Source organism: Taeniopygia guttata, chromosome Z (genome assembly GCF_048771995.1).
Source record: "Taeniopygia guttata chromosome Z, bTaeGut7.mat, whole genome shotgun sequence".
Taxonomy (NCBI): domain Eukaryota; kingdom Metazoa; phylum Chordata; class Aves; order Passeriformes; family Estrildidae; genus Taeniopygia; species Taeniopygia guttata.
The window spans coordinates 66,901,895-66,925,671 of record NC_133063.1 but is presented as its reverse complement, the minus strand read 5'-3'; the positions used below and the strand labels follow the sequence as shown (position 1 = coordinate 66,925,671).

Here is a 23,777-nt window from a genome sequence, read left to right as displayed (position 1 = left end):
ACAGTTACTTCTCTCAGGTACTGGATACCTTTTTCCATAGCATTCCACCTGCCTCGGTGCACTACTAGATCATGCTTGATCTAGTACCTTTCCTTCATGCTTGACAGGAGTCACCTCCAGGGTCTAAGTTTCTGTCCTCTTCCCAATCCTCTTGTCAGTGCCCACATCCCAGGGTCAGGGATCCCAGTTGCCCAGTTTTACTGCTGTCTGCTGTACATCGTGGGCTGCAATATCTCAGCATTGGGCCAGGCAGGGGCTCTCCTGACTGCTGGCTGAAATCTTCTTGGGCATCCTACAGCTCACCCAGATACGGAAATGGGATGATTATCTCTGGCCCAGCCTCTTCCTCCTGTTAGGAGAACCCTGCTTGCTCCTAATTTCTTCCTGTGTGAACTGATTTGATCTTGGATTTCTTCTTCTGTGTAGGGGCAACTGCTACTGTCACCTAAACTGTGGGAAAAACTAAAACTATCCAGCAACATTTTTAGTGTTAGATAATCAAGACATTACTTCTGGCCAAGACGTGCAACAGAAATAATTTCATGACACACGAATTTTACCAGATTTTTCACTAACTTTATACAAGTCAAAATCCAAGGATTCATTGGTTTAATGTTCGTAGATTTTAGCACTTGATTTCTCATTGTTTACAAATCTCTTTGCCTCCGATGCTAATTAAGTCCTCATTCTTATCTCTGCTTTCCAAGTCCAGGTGCCTCCGGCCCGCCAGGGATGTCTGGAATCGATGTTCCATTAATGGCCCTTGATGGCCGATGATGGCTATTACCTTTTGTGCCTCTTCCGTGCTTCCAGTCTGTTGAGATGTTAAGCTCATCAGGCCTCACCTAGTGGGACAATGGCCTGCAAACAAACTTCAGTTCCCTTCCTCCGGGGCAAAGGTGAACAAACCTGACTAAAGTTGTAAAATAAAAAAAAATTAACCTTGGTATATTTTGCAACACTATCAGCACAGGTTGCTCCTCTGGTTCAGCTGCAGTCTGAGTGGCCACGGTGCCTGGCCGTCTGCTTTCTTCGCTCTCCCCTGAGCATGCTGTTTAGAGACAAGCAGTGTCCAGGATACAGTAGCCTGGGTCCAGCACATTGCATAACTTCGTGCCTCTCTGGAACTGCCACACGAGTTTTCCTTCACATATTATGCGACTTTATCAGGATCTCGTAGTTGTTCAGGAGTAAGAGGAAAGATGTGTGCTCATGTCTTTACAAATAATTTAATGGGTAAATGTATGAGTTACAATGTCTTTGAAATGGGGGTCTTACAGTCTCTACAGAATTCAAGGCAGCAGGTTTGTTGCAGAGACCAGACAGCTTGGCTCCTGAGATAGACAAAAGTCTGCACAAGCTTGAACTGAATTTTGGGGTAAAATGACAGGCTCAAGTGGGCATATGGGGTAGGCAGTTCGGGAAGGCTGTACCTTCACAGTACCTCAGCCAATGGGGAAATGAAGAGGAAAATGTGTGGCCGAGAGTTTAAGATAAAAGGAGGCTGTGCCCTCTGAAATCCCGAGAGAGAAATCCTCGCGGGAATGTGCCCCAGAGGGCTCTCCCCCTTTATTCGAATAAAGTTGCAGGGCTCCTCTGTCTCCTTTTTGGACATAAATCTCTGGTGTTTGTGAATTTTCCTGACACAGGTGAACTTCTAAACCACTGAAGCACAGTAATCCTTCAAAATCTGGCCCATTTTCTCCCACATTCCAAGCCATTCATGACTATCTACCCATAGGGCAGATTTCTAAATAACCTCCCTAGAAATATCTAAACATGATGTAGAGCACACTGAGGAGACCTGCCAGACTTAGCAACAAGAACATCATCTTCTTAACCATCCAAAGGGATTCAGAATTCTCAAAAGATCTTTTTAACAGGAGTGAAAAGATGGCAAAAATCATCCCCGCCAATTCCCCCCTGCCAGATCAAGGTTACTATTAATAGAGTCCCAAAAGGAGAGCAGCACTGAATACACATCCCAAACGAGCCTCACTCCCCTTGATGTTATCATGCTGTGAACTGATGTCACACAGTACAGCAACAGAACAATCCTGATCCCTCCCCTGAAAAATAGCATCAGGAGGAGCACATACAGGAATATACAAAGGGCTAGGTAAAACACCCACATCAACAGACCAAGCAACACTGTGATCAGTGGCTCCCTACCTAATACAGCAAATGCTTAGATTAAATTTGTTTCAAATCCCCTCTGATTTTATCTGTAATCTCAATCCTTCCGGCCCCATAGTGGGTGCCAAACAAAACTGCTGTGGCTTATGAATGGCACTGCCCAGTTTCGTGCTCCCACTGACATGCTTCAAACACACTGCCACTTTCTTTGCCACTTGCTTGCTCGCCCACTCCCTCTCTTCTTTCCCTGGGGTGAGATGGAAAGGGAAATTCGAAGCAAAAAAGGTAAAGATCACAGGTTGAGATAAGAAAGAAAAATTTACTGGACACAGCAATGAGGTAAGAAAACAAACATTAACCACAACAATGTACAAAAGAGAGAAGGATTCACATGCAAAAATTCTTACTGCAGAGCTCCACCGACCCCACTGCAACCAGTCCACCCTGACTGGAAGGAACTCCTTCTCCCTGGAAGGGACTGACTCCTCTTACCAACGAGATACGGTTATACAGCTCTTGGTCCTAGCCCCCTCCTCACTACTGCAAAAATGAACCCTGTTCTGGCTCCAGCCAGAATAAATATTAACTGGGGGTCTCAAAAGCTTCACACACAGTGCATATTTTGGTATTATTAACAGTACATATCAATACATATTATTAACAACATATTTTGTGGTGGTATCCCTACATATCTAAACATATTTCTTCCTGTAAATAGGTATCAATGATGTGATGATGAAGGACACTTGGCATAGTGGCACCCACTGCACTCAGTGTAAATATTTAGATGGTCAAAACTGTGTTTATTTACAAAGTATTTAATGCATGACAACTGACTCTTCTAAAATGATATAAAATGTATTTAAGAAAAGGATGACATTGCACATTTGTATTAACAACAGTGAAAGAAGAGGAAGAACACAAAAAAGCTTAACTCAACCCAGCAAATAGCTGCACTGAGGTAAATTTACAAAACAACCAAGTCTTGTTACCGATTAGAGGCAAACAGCAGTTCAAATCTCCAAGCCAAGATGTGACACCTGCAGAAGAGCCAACCACTATTCCTTGATATTTTGAAGTAGCTTTAATAAATGAGACTCAATAACCTGCTGAACTAAAGCAGAGAAAGATATGAGGTTAGTATTTATTTTTTCTGTATTTTCAGAGTCACGCTGTTTATTCTAGTAGATATCTGCTTGTCTGTTCAATCATTTAATAAAAACCAGACATGTATAAATTAACTCTTGTGACTAAATCAGCATTCCTTCAGAAAATAAAAGCCTTATATAATGAAAAACAATACACCCAGACAGGCAAACAATGTTTTTGGGGGTCATCATCAGTTTTTTTGGTTTGAATAGACTGATAGCACATGAAAAGGAAATTCTTAGCCTACAAAGAGAAAATAGGCGAAAACCTTTATGAGAAAGTTCTCTGAAACACTTGGGAGATTGAGCTCTTAAAGCAGTCTTCTATGCAAAGGCCTGTGAAGTTGTGCTGTACTGGTTTCAGCTGGGGTAGGGTTAATTTTCTTCTCAGTGGCTGCTGTGGGGCTGTGTTTTGGATTTGTGCGGAACTCAGGATTGATAATATAGAGATGTTTTTGTTATTGCTGAGCAGAGCTTGCACAGAGCCAAGGCCTTTTCTGCTTTTGGTATTGCCACACTGGGGAGGGGAGTGGGGGTGCTTGGCAGGTTGGGAGGAGACAGAGCCAGGACAGGTGACCCCAGCTGAGCAAAGGGATACTCCAGACCATGTGGCACCAAGCTCAGTGTATAAAGTGGGGGAAAGAAGAAGGAAAGGAGGGGACATTTGTGGTGATGCCATTTGTCTTCCCAAAGAACCACATAAACCGAGCATGATGGGGCTCAGCTCTTCTGGTTAAACCATGACACTGGCTCATTCATAAGTACAAGGCTGTACTTGGAGAAGCTACACATAGATTGCTGGGCTTACTTTTTGATTCCATTCATTTCTGTAATGGCAGACATTTCACAGCTTTCAAAATGACATCAGCAATGAGGGAAAAAACGTTGTTGGTTTTTTGCTTTTCTTTGCTTCTGGTTTCCATAAGCAAGCCAGATAGTATAATTCACTGATTACTGCGTGCCTCCAAGACAAACAAGAGCTAGAGCTGATCTGAGTGAACCACGTTTCGGAAACTACGTAACATCATGCCAGTCAAGTAGGGTGACAGGTTCAGGCCTTATCTGAGTCATGGCTGCATCAGCCCTATACACCATTATTTGTGTCCAGTGATACAGAGCCAGGTCAGGGACATTTTCTTACTAAGTACCTGACTTTCTGAAAGAAGAGTGGAAGCTCCTACCCATTTTGGCCTGATGCATTTAGGATATTAAGACTTGTAGGACAGGTAACATGTTAAGAGCTGCAAAACCTCTACTAGGCCACTCCAGCAGCTACACAGATGAGGAGCTGCAAAATTAATATTTTTTTCAAAGGGTTTACATTTGCAATACTCACCACTCCGATAGCCCAAGGCTACAGCCAAATCCATGGAATTATAGCCAGCATCTGTTTCAATAGTTGGATCAGCACCACTTTCTATGTAAAACAGGGATAGAATCTTGTATTTCTGACAATGAGAACTGATTATACATTATTAATGATCATTTGGTTTGGTCAGTCTGCTTACCCAGAAGAATTTTTACACATTTCACATGGTTCCCATGTACTGCATATAGCAAGGGTGTCCCTCCATTCTGCAAAAGCGGAGAAATGCCTCAGACACTTGATGATCAAGCAGTCCGCAACTGTAATTAGAATATGCTTCCATGTACAAGTAAGAGACTTTATAAGTTTTTTAAAAATGAGATTCAGTTTTAGATCTTCACAGCTTCCATCATTTTTGTATATTGTTCAAATGCTAAGATCACACTTCTACAAGAAGTCACCATTACTCTCATTTGCTTTCTACCACGAAGGTAGAACTAGTACCATCAACTTCTATCCTATGCAAGTTTTGAAACTCTCAGGTATTTTAGAAGAGGCAGAACAATTTTTAAACTCAGGCCAGTGGTATGTCCTGCTTCAATTTTCTGACCAGAGCACTCTGTGACTAAATTTAAGCTAGAATCTTACCCAGTCATACTCATTGACATCAACTCCACAGTCGAGCAGCATTTTGACAATATCAGTGTATCCTTTACTGCAGGCCAGCGAGAGAGCACTTTCTCGCCCCTTCCCCAGAATCTGAGGATCTGCACCCTGTAATAAAGTAGCAATTAAAAAAAATAAGCCAATTAGAGGTTTTACATAGACCTTAACTTTAACATTGTTAAGCTTGTAGCAGCATTGACAAACTTAGGAATGCAAAACAAACTAAAGAGTAAATGAATTCAAAATCAATTGTGATTTTTTCCTTACATTCTGGAGGAGAAATTCCACTACTGCTATCTGCCCATGAGCTGCAGCCCACATCAGAGGGGTAAATCCTTCTTCATCCTTATGATTGATTAAATTTTCTGTTCAGAGAAAAATATGTAACTTAGTAATACTTCTTTCACTGCACTGTATCAGCTGGTGAAATGTGTTGATGGTAACATTTATTCACCACGAACCAGTGTGACCTGTCATTCTCTATTTTAAAAACAAAATTCTGTCCCAGTGGTGGTGGTAGTATCTCTGTCCAAGAAAGAAAAACACATCCAACTGACCAAAGAAAAATTTCAGCCTTTAGTTTAATAATTTAAAATTTCAGCTTTTAAACTCTATAAATCAAACTCTGTTTTTACTCAGAAAATTACAAGTTGCCTGTAATCTGGGCTTCACCTTTGTAAAGAAGATAAAGGATGTTTGAAAAATAAAGAGGTACATCTTGTATTATACTGTAGACTGTTTTTTTTTCAATAGAGTGAGCCACACAATTTTGTAAAGAATGAACTTGTACAGCAATACAGATAAAACAATTCCATTCCCAATGAAATTTGGGTAATCAATAAGGTGGTCTGTAAAAATAATTAAGACCTACAATAAATGCAGTTGGAAGAAGAAAATAACTTCTTTTAACAACTGGTTGACAAATATTTCAGCTGTTTTTTTTTACATCTAAGTACTTTATAAATCCCATGCTTATCATAGCACCAAAATAAGCTTTTTTAACTGCTACCAACACTCCAGAATTGATTTGTTTTTCATATACATGGCTCATTACAAAGTATTTAGACTCAGTGACTTATTACCAGTTTTCCAGTAACCATTTCAACAAGGATGCACTGAAAGCATGGGTGAGTACTATTACATCAGTAAGAATACACTATTAATGTTACTAAATTCATAAATATGTTAGGGAGAGCTGAAATTTTGTATATGTACTATGGACACACAAATGCCACACTATTCAGAATGTGTATTACTACTAGACTGCAGGTGTGAGCCATGGCTTACATTAGCAACATTCAGGTCTTTCTGCTGATTGATTAAATAGAATTGGAGAGCCACCATTAACAAAGTATGTTTTAAATGATAAAGTAAAAATAAAATGAAATAAATTGCTGTGACAGAACTAACATATTCCTTTCTTAGTACCATGGATTACCCATATAGCTAGAGAACACGGAGAGGAAGGGATTTACCTACTGGTACTAACCTTAATGTTTTAATTTAAAATGCAAATGATACAGTGAGTGAGTAATAGATCGGTACAAAACAACAGTACACATCTGCAAAGAATAGATACATCAAATGTCCTACAATTTGTAACAGAATTGAGGACTTTACAGCTTTGGTGTACAGGTCAAACACAACAGCATATAAATGGTCCAAAGTAAAAAAGAAGGCATTTAACCTCCTTCTGTCTCACCTTGTTCAATACGTGTGGCCAGATATAACATTTCTCCCTGAGCAGCCAGCTGATGAACTGATAAAGCTGCAAAAAAGGAAGCAAAAGCATGTGTTACATACACCAGTTTTCATTATGCTCTATTTAGAGCTGAGCATAACATGTCCACTGGCTTCAGCAGTACAGACTTGGAATTGAGAGTATAGATGATTTCACTTTATGCTATGAATTTAAATCACAATTAAACACTGAAAATTTTCTGTAGAGTTTCATAGGTTTAGGTGATTTTTAAACCAATGCAACAGTCATTCTTGAAAACAAGGATACTTCCTACACTGACTCTTTACAAAATAACCTGTTCTCTTCACTGCTGTTTGGTCAGCAACCCAAGATTACTTTAAGACCCATTTATTAAATGAAAATAAACAAATTTTGATACATTAAGTATGTTTAATTTAAAAATCACACTTGAATCATCAGAAGACCTGTCCTACTAGTCAACAAAGAAAGCCTCTAGTGTGACTCTCACTCACCACAATGTGGAATGGATCAGACATTACAAAACTACACACAACTTGATATATCAAGGGCAAAACAAAGACTGTTAGATTTTTTTGTTATTTCAGAGATTATGAAGAAAAAACCTCCAATCCCACAGAAAACTGCATGGCTGCATGGTTTTGATAACTGCAACTTGGAGCAGGCCTGAAATGTAATCAAGAGGGTAAATGTAATAAATTGTCCACATGATGTAGTAACAAAATTAGCTAATGATTACATTAACTGTAAATGTTCACTGTCCTCCTCCAAGTTACTACATTAAAGCTGAGTTTCATCTCAGAAAGATGGTATATTTTGTTCAGTGGCTTACACTGCAGTGCTTGACAATTCAGAAAAGAAATCCCACCAGAAATAATGCTTCCTTGATTTTTCAAGATCTGTGACAATCATGACATTTGCAGTATTGTATACTTACATTACATCTTAAGTATCCTGCAGCATTTATCAATCACCTAATTTTAAGATGCACAAGCTCTCAAAACATGGGCATGAAGTACATCAACTTACAACTTAGAATCTAATTTTTAAAATTTAAAATGTATTGGCAAGGGTTTTTCTGGGTTTTTTTTTTTTTCCTTCAGGAAAATAAACTTCAGTCATCAATTCCATACATCAGCTGGATGCCTAATTTATGGTTGGACCCATGTGAAAATAGACAAGACTATCTCAGTGTTTTTTTCCTACCTTTAGGTTCATTGCAATACCAAAGAAAAAACTGCACAATTTGTCAAGCATCCAACATAGAGTTCACAAAATAATTATTAATATAAAAGCAGAAAGGTACTTACAGTTTACAAGCAGAGGTGTTGTAGAGACTTCATTTCCCCTGTGTTTGTTAGTTAGTGTAGTTGATTGTTTTATTGGTGAGAAATGCTTAGTAGTTGATGGAGTATAAACATGTCTTACTTGGATACCAGGGGAAGGAGAAGCGTGGCTGTTGCATTCAGCTACAATTAACAAAAAACAGAGGATTTCAGTACTAAGAGCATTAAAAACAAGCCACAGATTCTACTTCAAACTGCAAAGCACCAGTATCACAAAACCTTTAAAATCCATGTTAAGAAAGCTTTATGACATGTGCTTTTCCTACTGTGTATTGTGAAAGCTGAATAAAGGGCTGCATTAATTTCTAGCATAAAACAATTATGCTACTTTACACGTTCAGTATGGCACGTCACCCATAGATAAGTTAGTATCTAAATGAGGTAAGCCTTTGTCTAGATTTTTCAACATGCCTGGCATGGATTATTATGTAAGAAGGCTCTACTTAACTTGTCATCTTCTTATAAACATTCTCCAAGGCAATAACATGATGCAGCTCTGGTCAGACATGCTCTCATACTTAAAAGACATATTGAAGGATTAAACTCCATATTGGCTTAATTGATTTGACACCAGAGTGCATCAGTAATTAATGACTAGAAGCTAATTAACACACAACTGAATTAACGCCATAGAGAACTTTGTGATCATAAATGCAACCACAAATTCAGGGAGACTAATTAAAAAAAGTAGAGTATAACAAGAAACAAAATTATGTTTTGTGTGCCAATCATTGAATTAAAATTGCCACAGAATGTATTGAATTAAGATTACCACAGATTTTGACCTGTGATGCCTGGATTTGCAGCACTACTTCTAAGGGACTTACAAATGTTACCTAAGAAAAGCTACCCTATTGCTGATGGGTGTAAATCTGCCACCCAGACCTGCAGCTCTGCTAGTGAGCACTTGGGGCAGAATCAAAAATGTTTGAAAACTACAGTAGCTGAACTGCAGCCAAACAACACAAGTCAGTGAAACCACTGAAATTCAGAGGAGGCCTGTGCTTGCATTTGTTACAGGAAATCAGTGACACTGACTTCATGAAAAGATACACCACCAAAGGTCTGAAATATGACAGCAAGTGCTAGAAACCACAATTGTTAAGAGGAAGTAAATAGAAGTCCTAATTTGGTCAATATCCTTAGTTGTGAAAAAACATGGATCAATCCCACACCAGCAGTGGTGGGATTAGCTGCAGTGATCCAGCCCTGGAGCAGCATTTGCTTTTGAGTGTGAAGCTACAGTGGCAAGCCCATCGCTAGGACCAGAGGCTTTGTACAGCCACAGTGACAAAACACGTGTGGCCTGTGTTATCATTCATCACCCTCATGAAAAGATACAACATGTTGCTGAAAGTTACTGAAGGGTTCATAGTAGTGTTTTGTAAAGAAGCATACGTACCATACAGAAGCAGCTCGTTTTCCTAATTAGCATAAGCTTAAAAGACTTTTTGTGCCTCTGATTTTTCAGTTAATATAAATATCTAAAATGCAGTATAAAAATTAATCTTGGAGAAATCTTTTATATTAATTATCTATTAAGCATATAACAAAAATGTTAGAGGAACACATCTTAGAAAACTGACCAATACACATACAATGCAGAAGCTCTTTTTTACAAAACATAGTACCATGATGACACAGTACACAGATAATATTTTGTACCATCAATTCAACCTTTAAATAAGACAGATGCAACTTCAAGGTCAGAGTTGACTTGATCTTGAATATTTTTACTGTCTTCCTCATTCAAAGACTTCACAAATCGTGAGCAGACATTCATATCAAATCTATTGGGCAAAATGAATTTCATCCCCATGGTGACACTCTGAGCTGGGCCTTCCTCTGTGCTGGTGTCAAGCTGATGCTCCACTTTAATGTCTGGCATGGGTGGGAGGCTGTAGCTGGTGGTACATTCTTCCACAATTAACTGGGCCCCGGCATCTAAGTTTGTTGAAGATGCCATGATAGCAGCCCTGTAAAAGCATCACGCAAAAAGATGCTTCATTGTTTCCAGCCAGATGCAATTCTGGTCAGCCAAGCCAAATTTTCTGGACAAACTGCAACTGAACAGACATAACACTGGTTAAGAACATTCTGCTAAAACAATGCATTTAAAAATCAAACTTTATTTAAGCTCATGCCATTTAGTTTTCTCAGCTAAAACACCAGTGAAACAGCAATCTTGTTGTTGTCACCAAGTTAGTGACCAAAACCTCCATTTATGCTTCAGCACCTGTGAAAAATGCATATTTTATGATTGGCTTTTCGCAAACATTACAATGAATATTATATATGTAATGTTAGAAAGTTATGCTGTATTAATTCTCTTACGTAGTGTGTTAAATATAGTTTTAAGTTCCAACATAATGCTAAAATAGAGACTATATATGTGGGGGGCGGTTTTTTTTTAGGAATGAGATACTTGCTTCCAGGAACACCTAAATCTTCCAAAGGAGAGGAATTTATGGCTTCTTATCAGAAGAAACTAATTTCTTCAGGCCTTGCTCAGACTCGAAGATGCCATAGGGATTAAAGGAAACAGTTGACATACAGCAAACAAAGTTTCTTGTTTTAAACAGAGTGCATGACAGAGTTTTTTGTTTTAAATAAATGTATGCATAACCATGAAGGATATATACATATGCAACAGCACCTGGATGTTTAAACCAAACTGCATTATTAAGCCAACAGGAGTATCCGAGTATCCTCCATGTGAAATGATGCTTCAGAATATTTGCCTAGTTGCAACAAAAAACCCCACACGACAACCAGATTTATACCAAGCTAAGAATAAGCTAAGAACAATATGACCTTATTTCTCAGAAACATTAGACTTGAGGGAAAAATTAAAGCGATTGTTACAACCTGAGTAAAATAAACTGCTTCTATCACACACGTAAGAAAGAAAAAACCAAATCCCTTTTAACGGACAAAGGCAGCCCCAGATTACCCGTAGCTTGCTCACGGTACCGCGGGAAGTCCGTGAGAAGCTGCGCGCCGCCGCTCCCGGGAGCCGCTTCGTGAGGGGAGGCCGTGAGGCGAGGCCGCTCCGCCGCTCCCGGGAGCCGCTCCGTGAGGCGAGGCCGCTCCGCCGCTCCGCCGGAAGTGCGGCCCCGCCGCCGGCCGCGCTCTGATGACGGCAGCCGGTGCCGCCGCCGCCATCTCGCCTCGTGTCCGTGTGCCGGAGCCCGCCGGCGCTGCCCGAGCTGCTCCCCCGAGCTTCTCCCGCAGCACCCCCGGCCGGCCCGCGCCCCTCCGCCATGGCCGCCTACAAGCCCGTGGTGGTCCCGGCGTGCCCCAAGCTCGGGGAGAAGATCACGCAGGACACGCTCTACTGGCGGGGATACAAGGTAGGGGGAAACGGCCCAGCAGGCGCAGTTACTGCCCCACAATGCCTGCTTTTACTACTTTCAGGCAATTATTATTTTTTTTTTTAAACACGTATAAATTAGTTTTTAAGCTCAGAACACATAATTAACGGGTAAGATGTAATGCCTGGATTGGAAAAAATTAAAAGAGCAGCCTGTAGGAGTAGCCTGTCAGAAGTGAAACTCACTGTCATTGTACCTAAAAACCGTTTTGATTCCAATGGAGTCTTGAGATCTTTGTAGGAAAAATAGCTTTTATTTTGCTGTTTTCGTGCTTGATGGTGTGCTTATGTGTATTCAATGGTCTTTATTGCAACTGTTTTAGACACCTGTTCAGATGAAGGAATTCGGTGCAGTAAGTAAAATTGACTTCTCCCCAGTCCCGCCGTACAACTACGCTGTCACAGCATCCTCGAGGGTAAGTGGCCTTTTTGAGGCTTCTGTGCTGCTGTTCTTCAGCCAGTGTCACACCGGAAGATGTAATGCCCTCTTGTTTTGCCAGATCCACATCTACGGGCGTTACTCCCAGGAGCCCATCAGGACGTTCTCTCGCTTCTTGCACGCGGCGTACTGTGCCACCTACAGAGACGACGGGCGCCTGTTGGTCGCGGGCAGCGAGGAGGGCACCATCTCCCTCTTCGACGTCAGCGGCAAAGCAGCGCTGAGGCAGTTCAAGGGTCGCACCAAGTAAGGCAGAATTGGTTTGTTTTGTTCGTGTGTATTTGCACACCACAGACTCATCACAGACTGGATGGTTTCACCTTAAAGGTTGTCTTGTTCCAAGCCCCGTGCCATAAGGCAGGAACACCTGGTGCTAGACCAGGTTGCTCAGAGCCCCATCCAGCCTAGCCCTGAACACTGACAGGGAAGGGGCATCCTCATCTTCTCTGGGCAACCCATTCAAGTACCTCAGCCATATACAGTATTTATGTTGAATTACAGTCGTATGTTTACTTCACACATGACTGAAAATATGAGTAAAACTGATTTACGTTGCTTACGACTGTCTCATGTAGATCTTACTGGAAAGTAGATTTAAGTTAAATTTGAAATGGGAGTGAGTTTTAAAAAAACCTCTAAATATGAATCAAGTATGTAGAAGAGTAAATACATTTTCTCTTTCACATAGGTGTCTCTTAATATGGTGTGTAGATACAATCTTTTGAGATCGTTGCATTGATAAGCACATTTTTGATGATGGTAGGAGAAGACTTCTAAAATACGTCTAAACAAAAACAAAGAAGAAATACGCCAGGAAAAGCAGGAATTCCTTAAAAAGCTCCAGAAACAAAACTGAAAAAGTGCATAATGGTAGCATGGGGTGAGGAAGAAGTTAGGAGTTTGGATGTGTCAGTGAGGAGAAGACAGTGGTAATGCTTCAACAGGCTTCTGTACTATGAAAAATCAATGCATATTTTATCTACATAGAACAAGAATCCCCCTTTCAGTGGGAAATACCCAGAATGACCTTGGGAGTGTTTCTATTTGAGGTCTGTTTGCAAATTGGGTGTTACATTCTAATGGCTGGATTAACTGCATACCTTTGTGCTCTGCCGACATCTGTTGGGATATTATGGTGATAATGAAGACTTCAGTAGCGATTTTAAAGGACAAGAAGATAGTTCAAAGCAGCCATACTTGAAATTTGCTGTTATAAAGTGAGGCTCTGTAAGTTCTAATACTAAACACTGCACTTCTAGGTTAGAGTATTTTAATAAACTCTTCATACATTCTAACTTTCTGAAACATGAACATATTTTAACTCTGGGTATTGTGGACTTTGTTTTCTAGGCCAGTTCATCTAGTGGGATTCCTGTCCGATAAATACCGAGTATTTTCTGGTGGTGATGATTATTCATCAACTTTGTGGGATATTCCAAGTGCCACAGAAATCACCTCTTACAGTGAACATACTGACTATGTGAGATGTGGCTGTGCAAGTAAAGTAAATGCAGATGTCTTCATAACAGGTTTGGTTTTATTTTTTATTTATACTTCTTTTGGGTTGAATTGATGAAAAATGCTGAAAGATAGTTGTTGATACAGTAGGGTCATATTTACTGTATTTTTAGTCATGAAGGATCAGTCTGCCTGTGCAATGCCTACTTTGTTGTTTCCTTTTTTTTTTTTTTCTTTGCTTTTTAAGCTTGGCACTGATGTTCTAGGGGAAACTGCAGGAACTGAGTTTTAACATCTTTATAGCTTAGTCTATTAGGGTTAACAGAACTTTTGAAAGGAAGTACTGTGAGTGTATCCCTTGGCTGGTAGTGACTGAAATGTAGTACCAAGTTTCTGGAGCAGGACGCTAGTCTGTACAGCCCATAACTGTCAGACTGAAAAAGGTGAGGTCATGTGGAGTTACTTGGAGCCAGTTACTTTTGGTTTTCCTAGCAGTAGCTTTGTATCAATCTGTGGAAAACTGTGAAAAAAACCTAGTATTCCTTTTTTCATGAAGCACAAGAAGCTAGGTTTCATCAGGTTGCTTGATATTTATTATTATAAATACACTTGATTAATGGAAGTGAAATGAAATGAAAACAAATTATTTTTACAGACTGACGTGTAGTTAGGGCTAGAATTAGAAAATTTGTTGCCCCAAGGCTGTAAAGTAACCAAGGTAAATCACAAGGTAATTTTACATGTATGATTTAAAACTATTGCTATTAGCCAAGAACTCCTTTAGATGGTAGGACACAGCTGTTTTAATTCCTGGACTAGTTGAAATTTTGAAACTGATTTATGCTGGTGTTTGCAGGTTCCTATGATCACACTGTGAAACTGTTTGATGCACGAACGAAGAGTAGTGTCATGACGATAGAACACGGCCATCCTGTGGAGAGTGTGCTTCTGTTTCCATCTGGTGGACTTCTAGTATCTGCAGGTAATCCTCTAAAATCAAATACACCAAATATCTGTTTGGTAGTACACATTTGGGGAATACTTCAGCTACCAGCTACTTGCTTTTTGTGTGGTGTTTTAGTTTGATAATGAAGTGGTTAGTGATGCAATAGTTAGATTTCTCAAATGTCTTCTTTAAGAATCTGGCAAGTGCAAGTAGGGGTCTTTCCTTTTTGTCTTTATTTCAATATTCTTGTAGTTTCCACTTCCCCCTCACCCCCAAAGTAATTTGTAATAACAAAATGCAGACTCTAATTGGCCCACTTCTAAAGTGAAGGAATTAACATACTTAGGTTTTGAAAGGATGGGACTGTCTCTTGTCACGTTGACAAGCTTTTTTAGTCTCTTGTTGCAATTGCATCAGAGGTATAGTGTTGGGATGTAGGGAGCGCTGTGCTCCAGAACAGATTCGATGAATGGAGACAAGAGATCTCTGAAGACTGCTCTTAGATTATAAGGTTTATTAGGGACGGTGAAAGGTCTTGCTTGGAGCTGCCAGACGGAGCACGTGGCAAGGCCTGAGGGGATGGGGGAAGGGAGAGACAAAGGGTAGAGAGGATGCTCTAGGAGAGGGTGGAAGATCTGATAGGGGAGAGTTTCAAGAGTGGGGGAAGTTCTATGAGGGGGTCTGGCCCCTCAGAGGCCCCTCATCAGGGGGCTTCAAGGTGGGCTGGAACAGGACTTGGGCCAATGGGGTCACAGACACCTGATGTTTCAGGGGAGGGTTACAGGTGTGGGATGAACCATACATTCTGGGGTGTGAGATGGAACAGTCCATTTGACTTTTGGACCTATCTGTAGGTAAGGTTATTGTCCAGCCAGTAGGGGGGATTGTTTTCATCCTGGCTGAATCTTTTGCCAGGCAATTATATTTATCCATCCTTTCCAACACTGGGATCCATCCCTGTACTAGGTCACCAATTGACTGACTGTCAGTTTATCAACCTTCTGTAAGGCTTTCATACCTTCTCTTTGTGAGTTCTCAAGGGCAGCTCCTCACAACACTGACTCTTTTTCTCTCTCTTCCACACGTCCAGCTGACTTCTACCTGTCCCTGTCACGACCGCCTGACCCTTTCTCTCCCTGGCAGCACATACTAACCCCTAATGTCCCTAACATGAACACCTGACCCTTTCTGTCCCTAGCAGCACATACTAACCCCTAATGTCCCTAACATGAACACCTGACCCTTTCTGTCCCTGGCAGCACATACTAACCCTTACTGTCCCTAACATGAACACCTGACCCTTTCTGTCCCTGGCAGCACATACTAACCCCTAATGTCCCTAACATGAACACCTGACCCTTTCTGTCCCTGGCAGCACATACTAACCCCTAATGTCCCTAACATGAACACCTGACCCTTTCTGTCCCTGGCAGCACATACTAACCCTTACTGTCCCTAACATGAACACCTGACCCTTTCTGTCCCTAGCAGCACATACTAACCCTTACTGTCCCTAACATGAACACCTGACCCTTGCTCCTCACAGCAGCACAGCCAACTGACTCCAACTCTCCTCAACCAGCTAATCCACTCTTTTATAACACCCATCATTATTGGACACAGCTGTGCCCTATTAAGGGCAGGCCTATTCCTACTTTTTGGTAATTAGTACAGCGGCAACTCCTCAGGGGTGAGACTGCCTTCAGCACTATCTCTATTCTCCCACAATCCATCCTTCCACAGTACTGTAACTGTAGCCCCATAGTTTATACATTTTTTTTCTCTCTTTTTTTTTTTTTTTTTTTTTTTTTTTTTTTTGTAATGAGTATGGTTGGAAAGTGGTTGAATCATTCAGGTCCATTTGGAATAGCCTAAAAAAAGAGCAGGCTTGTGCCAGGTTATAGAATGGAAGAGGATGGTGAGTAGGTACAGGAAACTGTTAGGAGGTAAAGGTACCTGTGAAGGAAATACTTCATCACTCAGTGAAAACTTCTTCAGGGAAGTATAAATATGTACATATATAAGACTGTTTTGTATGCTTCCTCTTCACAGGAGGTCGATATGTCAAAGTTTGGGACGTATTAAAAGGTGGACAGTTACTAGTTTCACTTAAAAATCACCATAAAACTGTGACTTGTTTGTGCCTGAACAGCTCTGGACAAAGATTATTGTCAGGATCCCTTGACAGGTGGGTATATTTTGTGCCTTCCTTATGTTTGCATTCTTTAGGACTTTTTTTCTTTGAAAGAAATTATTATTTCACATCACTGTTAACCGTGTATGTGGTTTTTGGGCTTTATTTGAGAGTATGTTTTGGGGCCAAGGTACCTACTGTGAAGTTGTCCCTGCTTTTGCACGGGCCTTGGTCTAAATGCACTTTAAAATGTTCCTTCCAGCTCAAACTGTACTATGCTTCTATGATTCAACTTAACCTCTTTCTCTTACTAATCTGAATATTGATAAGGATTGTGTGTGCTGTTTGGGCACACACAATTGTGATTTACCTTGGTTAGTTTCACATATGGGAAACTTCTGAATAAGTGTTCAGTTTTTTAAATCTCTAATCTGACCTTTCCAGTCTTCGGAAGTTAACTATTCTTAACTTTAATACAGCTTAAATATCTAAAAGTGTATTAGTATTCACTTTTTAAAAGCCTGGGTTTTGTGTCACTTTGCTTTTTCTTCTTGTACTCAGGAGTGCTTGTGAACATCACCTCTTCTCTTTTTTTATTTGGTTTCAGTTGATGAGTTCTGGTAGTTGTTGTCTCTGAGACATTAGAAATACGAAGTGATCTGAAATTACAGTGGATCTGTTTTCCTCCTTCCTCCTGTATTTCCTCGGCTACCTCAGGCTTTACAATTACATAATTCTAGATTTTGTCCTTGTAAGATAATATTTTGTATTACCATTCATTAAATATTTCATGCTTCCAACCAAATCCTTAAGGGGCAGCTGGATACAAGAATATGGATTTACTCCCAGGTACTGCTAGTAGATCTTGTATTTAAAATTTAATAACAAATTTGAAGAGATGCTGTCTTAATGTTTTCCTAAGACGCATTTCTGAATTCAGATAGTCACTACAACCGCCTTCAATTTCTTCTTCCATTTTTGCTCCATTTTCACCTTTTTTGAGGTAAGAGCAATCCTGACTTGACTTGTGGATACCTTTTGACAGAACCTTACTGCTGCAGGAGTAATACTTTAGAAGCCCAATGGTAGTCTGAGGAATGCATTGTATTAATACTCAGTTTCCTCGAATGATATGTGGAAGATGAGAGTGATGAAGTTCCTGTAGAGTGACTGCAGTAAAGCTTTACTAACAGTTTTTTATCTTTACTCTTCTGTGTAGGCATGTGAAGATTTACAGTACTACATCCTACAGAGTGGTCCACAGCTTCAACTATGCAACATCCATCCTCAGTCTTGCGTTGTCAGTAAGTGCATTAGAAGTCTTCCTAGACAAAGGAATTCCTGATGCCTTTTAAGTCACTAAAGTAAATAATTGTTACTTTCATGCCTATTGGGTGTTCCAGAAGAATGCTATACATGCAAAGTAGGGTTGAATATGTTTCTCCTGAGTAACACTGAGAGGTTTTAAACATAATAGATTCAAATATGTTACCTGACTAGATCAGTACAATGTCTTGTTTTTATGAATGACAGTGTCAGTATTCACTTTAGAAGGTAGGTCTTTTGACTTTAAGAAGATTGTACTCACCTTTTGATTTTCAGGAATGCTGTGAGTCCTTTCACTAAGCAGCAATAAAAAAAAAAGTAGTTAATTTATTGAGAAATTCAGAATAGGGTGTGAACTTGCTTTAAAAGTTGGTGTCAGGTTGGTCTGAGGAGGAAAGAAGAAGGTTGTGAGCATAAACAAATTTGTTTGTCAAGGCATGTCTTAGAAGCAGACAGCAGAGACTCTTACTCCTCAGAAGCACTTGATTTCCAGTGGATAAGTGATCTGCTGGCCAGAAATTTGGAGGCTAGCATCAGGTTTTGAGCAATACTGTTTTAATGTAGTACCTCCTTTTGTAACCTCTGAAGGACATGTGAATGGGCCTGTGAGGGATCTTTACTACCTTTGCTACTTTACTATTGTCCTGCTCTGCTGGAATGTAGGGGAAGGTTATGAATGGGGAGTCTTCATTTCCTATCATATTACCTAGGGAGCTGAGCCAAAATATACTTGGAATTTTTTTTTCCTTTTGAAGTGAAGAATTCATAGCCTTTTAAGGCCCTGTGGCATCTGCAAATTATGCCATACCTGTAGTTCAGCATCTCTAGAGTGTGTATAATACGTCTTTTGAAGCATAATCTTGTTTTCTGTTGATTAAACCATTTGAATTTTAAATGGTCATATGATAACATTATAATGCCTTTACTGAGTCAAATCAAAGGTTGCAGATGCTGCTTCCATAAAGAAATGCATATAGAAAACTAAATGCAGGGCAACTGTGTTGATACTCTCCCAAATTCCATTTTTAGATGAGAAATGAACTCATAAAAGTGCCGTTTCAGTGTAATTAAGTGAATTTCTATTGCATAAGCCTGTTAGTCTCTCCTTGATCTTGATTAAACTTGAAACCTTGTCTAGATTTCTGGACAAGGAGTTCCACATTTCTGATACTTGTGTGAAGAATTGCTCTCTGTTGTTCCACTTGAATCTTCATAAGCTTCAACTGATGCCCTTGAATGAGTCATTCACCAGCTGATGTCCATCTATGCCTGTCATAATTCTGTAGGCTTTTATTATATTATACAATCATAGAATGGTTTGGGTTAGAAGGGATATTAAAGGTCATCTAGTTTCAGCCTAGACCAGGTTGCTCAAAGCCCCATCCAGTCTGGCCTTGAACACTTCAAGGGATGGGGCATCCACCATTTTTCTGGGTGAAATCTATACCCACTTTGTTATATAAGTGAAATTACATATACCAATGACTGGTGTTTTGATTTTGTCTCAAAGAGGTGCTTTCCACCTTAAGTCATCTATGATACTGTGATTTGAACCTTAGCTTGAAGCAGAAAAGTATGAAAATGTGTATGATAGAGTGCAAATAAAACACTAGGTCTTAATTCTGTGATTTCTTTGTGCTAGCCTGAAGATGAAACCTTAGTTGTAGGCATGACCAATGGAGTGCTAAATGTTAAACACAGAAAACCAGAAGAAAAGAATGAAGACTCTCAAAAGAAGAGACAACCAGCATATAGAACCTATGTGAAAGGAAGAACTTACATGCCAAAACAGGTATGATGTGGTAAGAAAATATGTGCTGAAACATTTCTGAAGAATTGGTTTATTTGAATGTGCTAAATTGGAGAAAGGGAAGGGAGGGAATATATAAAATTATTCATGGTAATGTATCTAATCCATTATGCGAGTCTGTGTGTATTTGTCTTACTCTGAACTCTTTTTTTTTTTAATTCTAGGAAGATTTCTGTGTCAGTAAGCCTGTAAAACGTGCTTTGAGAAAATATGATAAGCTGCTGAGGAGCTTTCAGTCTTCCAAGGCTCTTGATGCAGTACTGGAGGTGAGACATTGGTTTTTCTTCTTTGCAGAGTTTTGTGCTGTCGCTGATGTTCATTTTCCCTGTATGTCATACTAATTTTATTTTAGCGTATAACTAGAAAGGAGTCTTAAGTTGGGTTCCATTTTGGTTTTGCTCATACCAGCCCTTTGTTGTGTGTAAAGATGTTGCTTTGCTACTAAACTCTTCTTATATATGTCCAGCCACCTATCATGCTTCATACCCCTGAAGTCACGGTTGCAGTCATGCAGGAACTGCATCGCAGAGGAACACTGAGAAGTGCACTTGCAGGCCGAGACGAGAAGCAAGTTAATCTCCTGCTTACCTTTGTGGCAAGGTATTATTTTAACATGACTTCCCTCTGACTGTTTTGGCACTTCTGTTTCCTAATAACTTGGCAACAGAGTTTCAACAGTAGAATAGTTTCACTGGTAGAACTCTGGTACTCCTGAAATCTCACGTCTTTTGCATTCTGATACCAAGGTTTTGGGATAGGTTTGAAAGTTTACCTGTTAGCACAGAATAGGTTTGCTGATGAGATATTCTACTTCTTTGCCAGACACTCTACCCTTAGTCTGTTATTTTCTGTCTTCTTGATGAAATTTGTGTTTTTATGTACTTGAGGCTTTTTGACACTCCTCCAGCCCCCACTGCCTTCCTGAAAGGAAGAGGGTAAATACCACATATGTGGGGTTTTTTGACTTGCATCCCTGACTGCTGTTCTGTGGTGTCTCTTCATCAAGAAAAATTTGTCTGTATGCCTGTGTGAGAAAGCTTCTTGGTGGTGGTGGAGTGCAGTTGCCAAACCAGTAAAATAGGAATGTTTTCTAATTTTGCAGGCGTGTGATTGAGCCTAGATTTACTCCTGTGCTGGTGACTGTTGCCGATATAATCACTGGTAAGATAATACAGAAAAGATTCTCAAAGCCATATAGTTAGCTTGCAAATAAGATTTAAAGTGCTACATTTTTAAGGAACCAAACCTTAATGGCTCTGTTTATATGTGCAGACTTGGTGTCAAGAGAATGATCCAAAAAAGAGATATTTCCAGATACCTTTGACCATAGTCAGGATTTGATTTGTGCGGGCTCCAGGAAGCTCCTCATGGTCTCTAAATACCTTTGATATTTCATGCTTCTGTGCTTACATAGTACAAATAGCTTCCTCTTATTTAGTGAGGTAAAAATAGCACTTGAGGTCATAAAAGCTTTTGTTTCTGTTAGTTTGGCATATTGGCTGCTGTAAGTACATATACAACCTCTGCTTTCAGAACAGCCAAAGTTCAAGTTGTCTTATTTTTTTCAGAATGTTGGAATTCTGCTAAAATCTTTAAATGTATCTCTAACCAGCTAATGGAATTTTTGTGGTTTTATACATCTATGGATTCTTAACTGATATTTTTATTTACAGACATTTATCAGCCTGTGGTTGGGCAGTCAGCAGTAGTTGATAAACAGTTCTTGAAACTTCAGCAAGCTATTGGAAAAGAAATTGACTGTCAAGAAGAACTACTAGAAGTTTTGGGAATGATGGATACACTGTTTGCTACTTTTACTAAGAAAGGAGATACGTGTCTAGAAGAGAACAAAAGTAATGGTGTTACAGAAATCATCGAAACAAACAGGAATTTCTGACACCCATCTTAACACATTGCCACAATTGTGAACTTGAAAGACATGACCTGTTCTGGTCACTTCTTATAATAGTGACTTTCAAAATAAGCCTCTCTATGTTGAAGTTCTATCTTTTAAACTGTGTTGCTGAATAGGCTTGATTACTGAAGATAGAGAAAGAGGACATTTTCAAGATTGTCCATGCAATATTTTTCAAAAAATTAGTTTTCAAATTTTATTTCAGAGATACATAACTTCCTACATTTACACGGGGATTTACATGGCCTTATTTTTGGTAGCAGCAGGGCTTCAGGAATGGCTTCTGTGAGAAGCTGTCAGAAGCTTCCCTCATGTTTGGCAGAACCAATCCATGGTGCCTCCAAAGATGGACATGCTGCTGGCCAAGGCTGAGCCAACTAGAAATGGTGATAACAAAGTTATTGTGCAGTTGTAATGGCCAGAGAAAAGTAGAGTGAAAACATTTGAGAAGAACAACCGTGTGGACACAGAGGTCAGTGAAGAAGGAGGGGCAGGAGATGTTCCAAATGCTGAGATTCCCCTGCAGCCCATGGGGAGACAGCCCTGCCCCTGCAGCCCAAGGAGATCATGGGGAACGCAGAGATCCAGCTGCAGCCCGTGGAGGAGCCTATGCTGGAGCAGGTGGATGTCTGGGGGAGGCTGTGACCCCGTGGGAGACCCATTGATGATAATATAAGGATAAAATGTTTCTAAAATCATGGGATATTCAGGGGAGTTGGAAAGAAGGGCTGGGCCTGGTAATGTTAGGCTTTACTGGATCATGCAAAGCTGCACATGTATAATCATTTAATGACTGTGATAAATGATATGATTGTTAAATGTGATGATTGTTTGTTAATTGGATGTTATTGTTGTTCAATCATAACAGGAATTATGAGAAATGATGTTTGGGGCAGATTACAAGAATCCATGCTTGGATGAGATCAATGTATACAATAGAAGAATATGAGTTTAATAATTAATATGTAGTTATATAACGATAAGGGTATAAAAACATGTTCATCCCGAACCCATGTCGGAGTCAGATTTGGGTCAGTACCCTGACATCCAGAGCTCTTCAATAAAAGCACCTGCATATAATCATTCTGTGATTATGTGTTTCTGAATGCTAACACGGAGAGAGAGGCCCTGCTCCCAGGCTGGAGCAGCCTGTCCTTGGAGCATTGCACCCGTGGAAGAGTGACCCATGCTGCAGCAGGTTGGGGAGGACTGTCTGCCTGTGGGATGGACTCACACTGGAGAAGTTCGTGGAGTTTAATAATAAATGCAATTGGTATCTTTTAGTAGAGCCTGTTTTGCCCATCAATGGTATTTGATGAGTGATCTCTCCCGCTCCGTATCTCAACCCATTAATCCTTTGTTACATTTTCTCTCCCCAGTCCAGCTGCAGAGGAGTGAGTGAGGGACTTTGGTGGCTGGCTGGTTTGTGGCTAGCACCAACCCATTACAGTTATGCGTCCAATACTGTCAGCAGTCAACAATTTTCAGTTTTTATTTACCAGAAAGTAATTGATGTTTGTATAATTTTAATGTGTCACTGTCTTTTATTTAAGGTTAATATCGGATTAACCTTAAATAATTAACCTCACATCCTTGAAAACACAAAAAAAACAGCATACACATTTGATAACCTTTTTTTTTTTCTCCCTGCTTCATCTTCATTTAAGATTTTCATGAATTCACAGCGCAGAGCAGACTGACTCAAGAAGTGCATGCTTAGGTATATTGAAAAAATTTAGTTTACTTTTTTTAATGATGCATATGTATTTATGAGTTACAATTTTCTAGAAAATATGTAATACTTCTAAAGGGGAATTAATTTGAATTAAACTAATGTAATGAGTAAAGTGCACACCAGTGAGAAAATATCAAGTTAAATATCAAAACTCAATTTTTGTGTAATTTTGTCACTTTCAATGTGCAGTAGATGGAATTTGAGTCTGTTGTTTGAATGCTAGGGTAATGGTTTATTTTAACTTCAAGCAGGGCTAGATCAGTATGAATACATTGGAAAGAGGTGTGCCAAAGGCTGTTCAGTACACGTAGTCCTAGGG

At 39.9% G+C, this 23,777-nt stretch overlaps 2 protein-coding genes across 3 annotated transcripts; one reads left to right on the top strand and one right to left on the bottom strand.

Moving 5' to 3' along the window:
- Nucleotides 1-2,435: 2,435 nt before the first annotated feature.
- ANKRA2 (ankyrin repeat family A member 2) lies at nucleotides 2,436-11,419 on the bottom strand. Its single transcript, XM_032744533.3, has 9 exons — nucleotides 11,276-11,419; nucleotides 10,000-10,388; nucleotides 8,287-8,445; nucleotides 6,959-7,024; nucleotides 5,524-5,621; nucleotides 5,239-5,364; nucleotides 4,793-4,859; nucleotides 4,621-4,701; nucleotides 2,436-3,250 (listed from the first exon to the last, which is right to left on the bottom strand). The coding sequence occupies exons 2-9, from the start codon at nucleotides 10,286-10,288 to the stop codon at nucleotides 3,195-3,197; spliced, it is 942 nt and encodes a 313-aa protein (XP_032600424.3). The 5' UTR covers nucleotides 10,289-10,388; nucleotides 11,276-11,419; the 3' UTR covers nucleotides 2,436-3,194.
- A 32-nt stretch (nucleotides 11,420-11,451) lies between these two features.
- Nucleotides 11,452-22,803, top strand: UTP15 (UTP15 small subunit processome component). Of its 2 annotated transcripts, XM_002187140.6 has the most exons (12): nucleotides 11,452-11,675; nucleotides 12,019-12,111; nucleotides 12,196-12,380; nucleotides 13,485-13,663; nucleotides 14,449-14,574; nucleotides 16,591-16,726; nucleotides 17,892-17,976; nucleotides 19,641-19,790; nucleotides 19,973-20,074; nucleotides 20,275-20,408; nucleotides 20,911-20,969; nucleotides 21,482-22,803. In XM_002187140.6, the coding sequence occupies exons 1-12, from the start codon at nucleotides 11,586-11,588 to the stop codon at nucleotides 21,703-21,705; spliced, it is 1,563 nt and encodes a 520-aa protein (XP_002187176.1). In that variant the 5' UTR covers nucleotides 11,452-11,585; the 3' UTR covers nucleotides 21,706-22,803. The 2 variants fall into 2 exon arrangements, with proteins under 2 accessions (XP_002187176.1, XP_030113355.1); XM_030257495.4 differs by having other exon boundaries at nucleotides 12,019-12,380; nucleotides 21,482-21,847.
- The last annotated feature ends 974 nt before the right edge of the window (nucleotides 22,804-23,777 follow it).

Coding starts and splice junctions, on each gene's coding strand:
- ANKRA2 (XM_032744533.3), bottom strand. CDS start 10,288: ATGGCATCTTCAACAAACTTAGATGCCGGGGCCCAGTTAATTGTGGAA. Junction 5,365..5,523: donor TGGAATTTCTCCTCCAGAAT/GTAAGGAAAAAA, acceptor ACTTTATTACAG/GGTGCAGATCCTCAGATTCT. Junction 4,860..5,238: donor ATGTCAATGAGTATGACTGG/GTAAGATTCTAG, acceptor CCGCTTTTGCAG/AATGGAGGGACACCCTTGCT.
- UTP15 (XM_030257495.4), top strand. CDS start 11,586: ATGGCCGCCTACAAGCCCGTGGTGGTCCCGGCGTGCCCCAAGCTCGGG. Junction 19,791..19,972: donor GAACTTACATGCCAAAACAG/GTATGATGTGGT, acceptor TTTTAATTCTAG/GAAGATTTCTGTGTCAGTAA. Junction 20,075..20,274: donor CTCTTGATGCAGTACTGGAG/GTGAGACATTGG, acceptor ATATATGTCCAG/CCACCTATCATGCTTCATAC.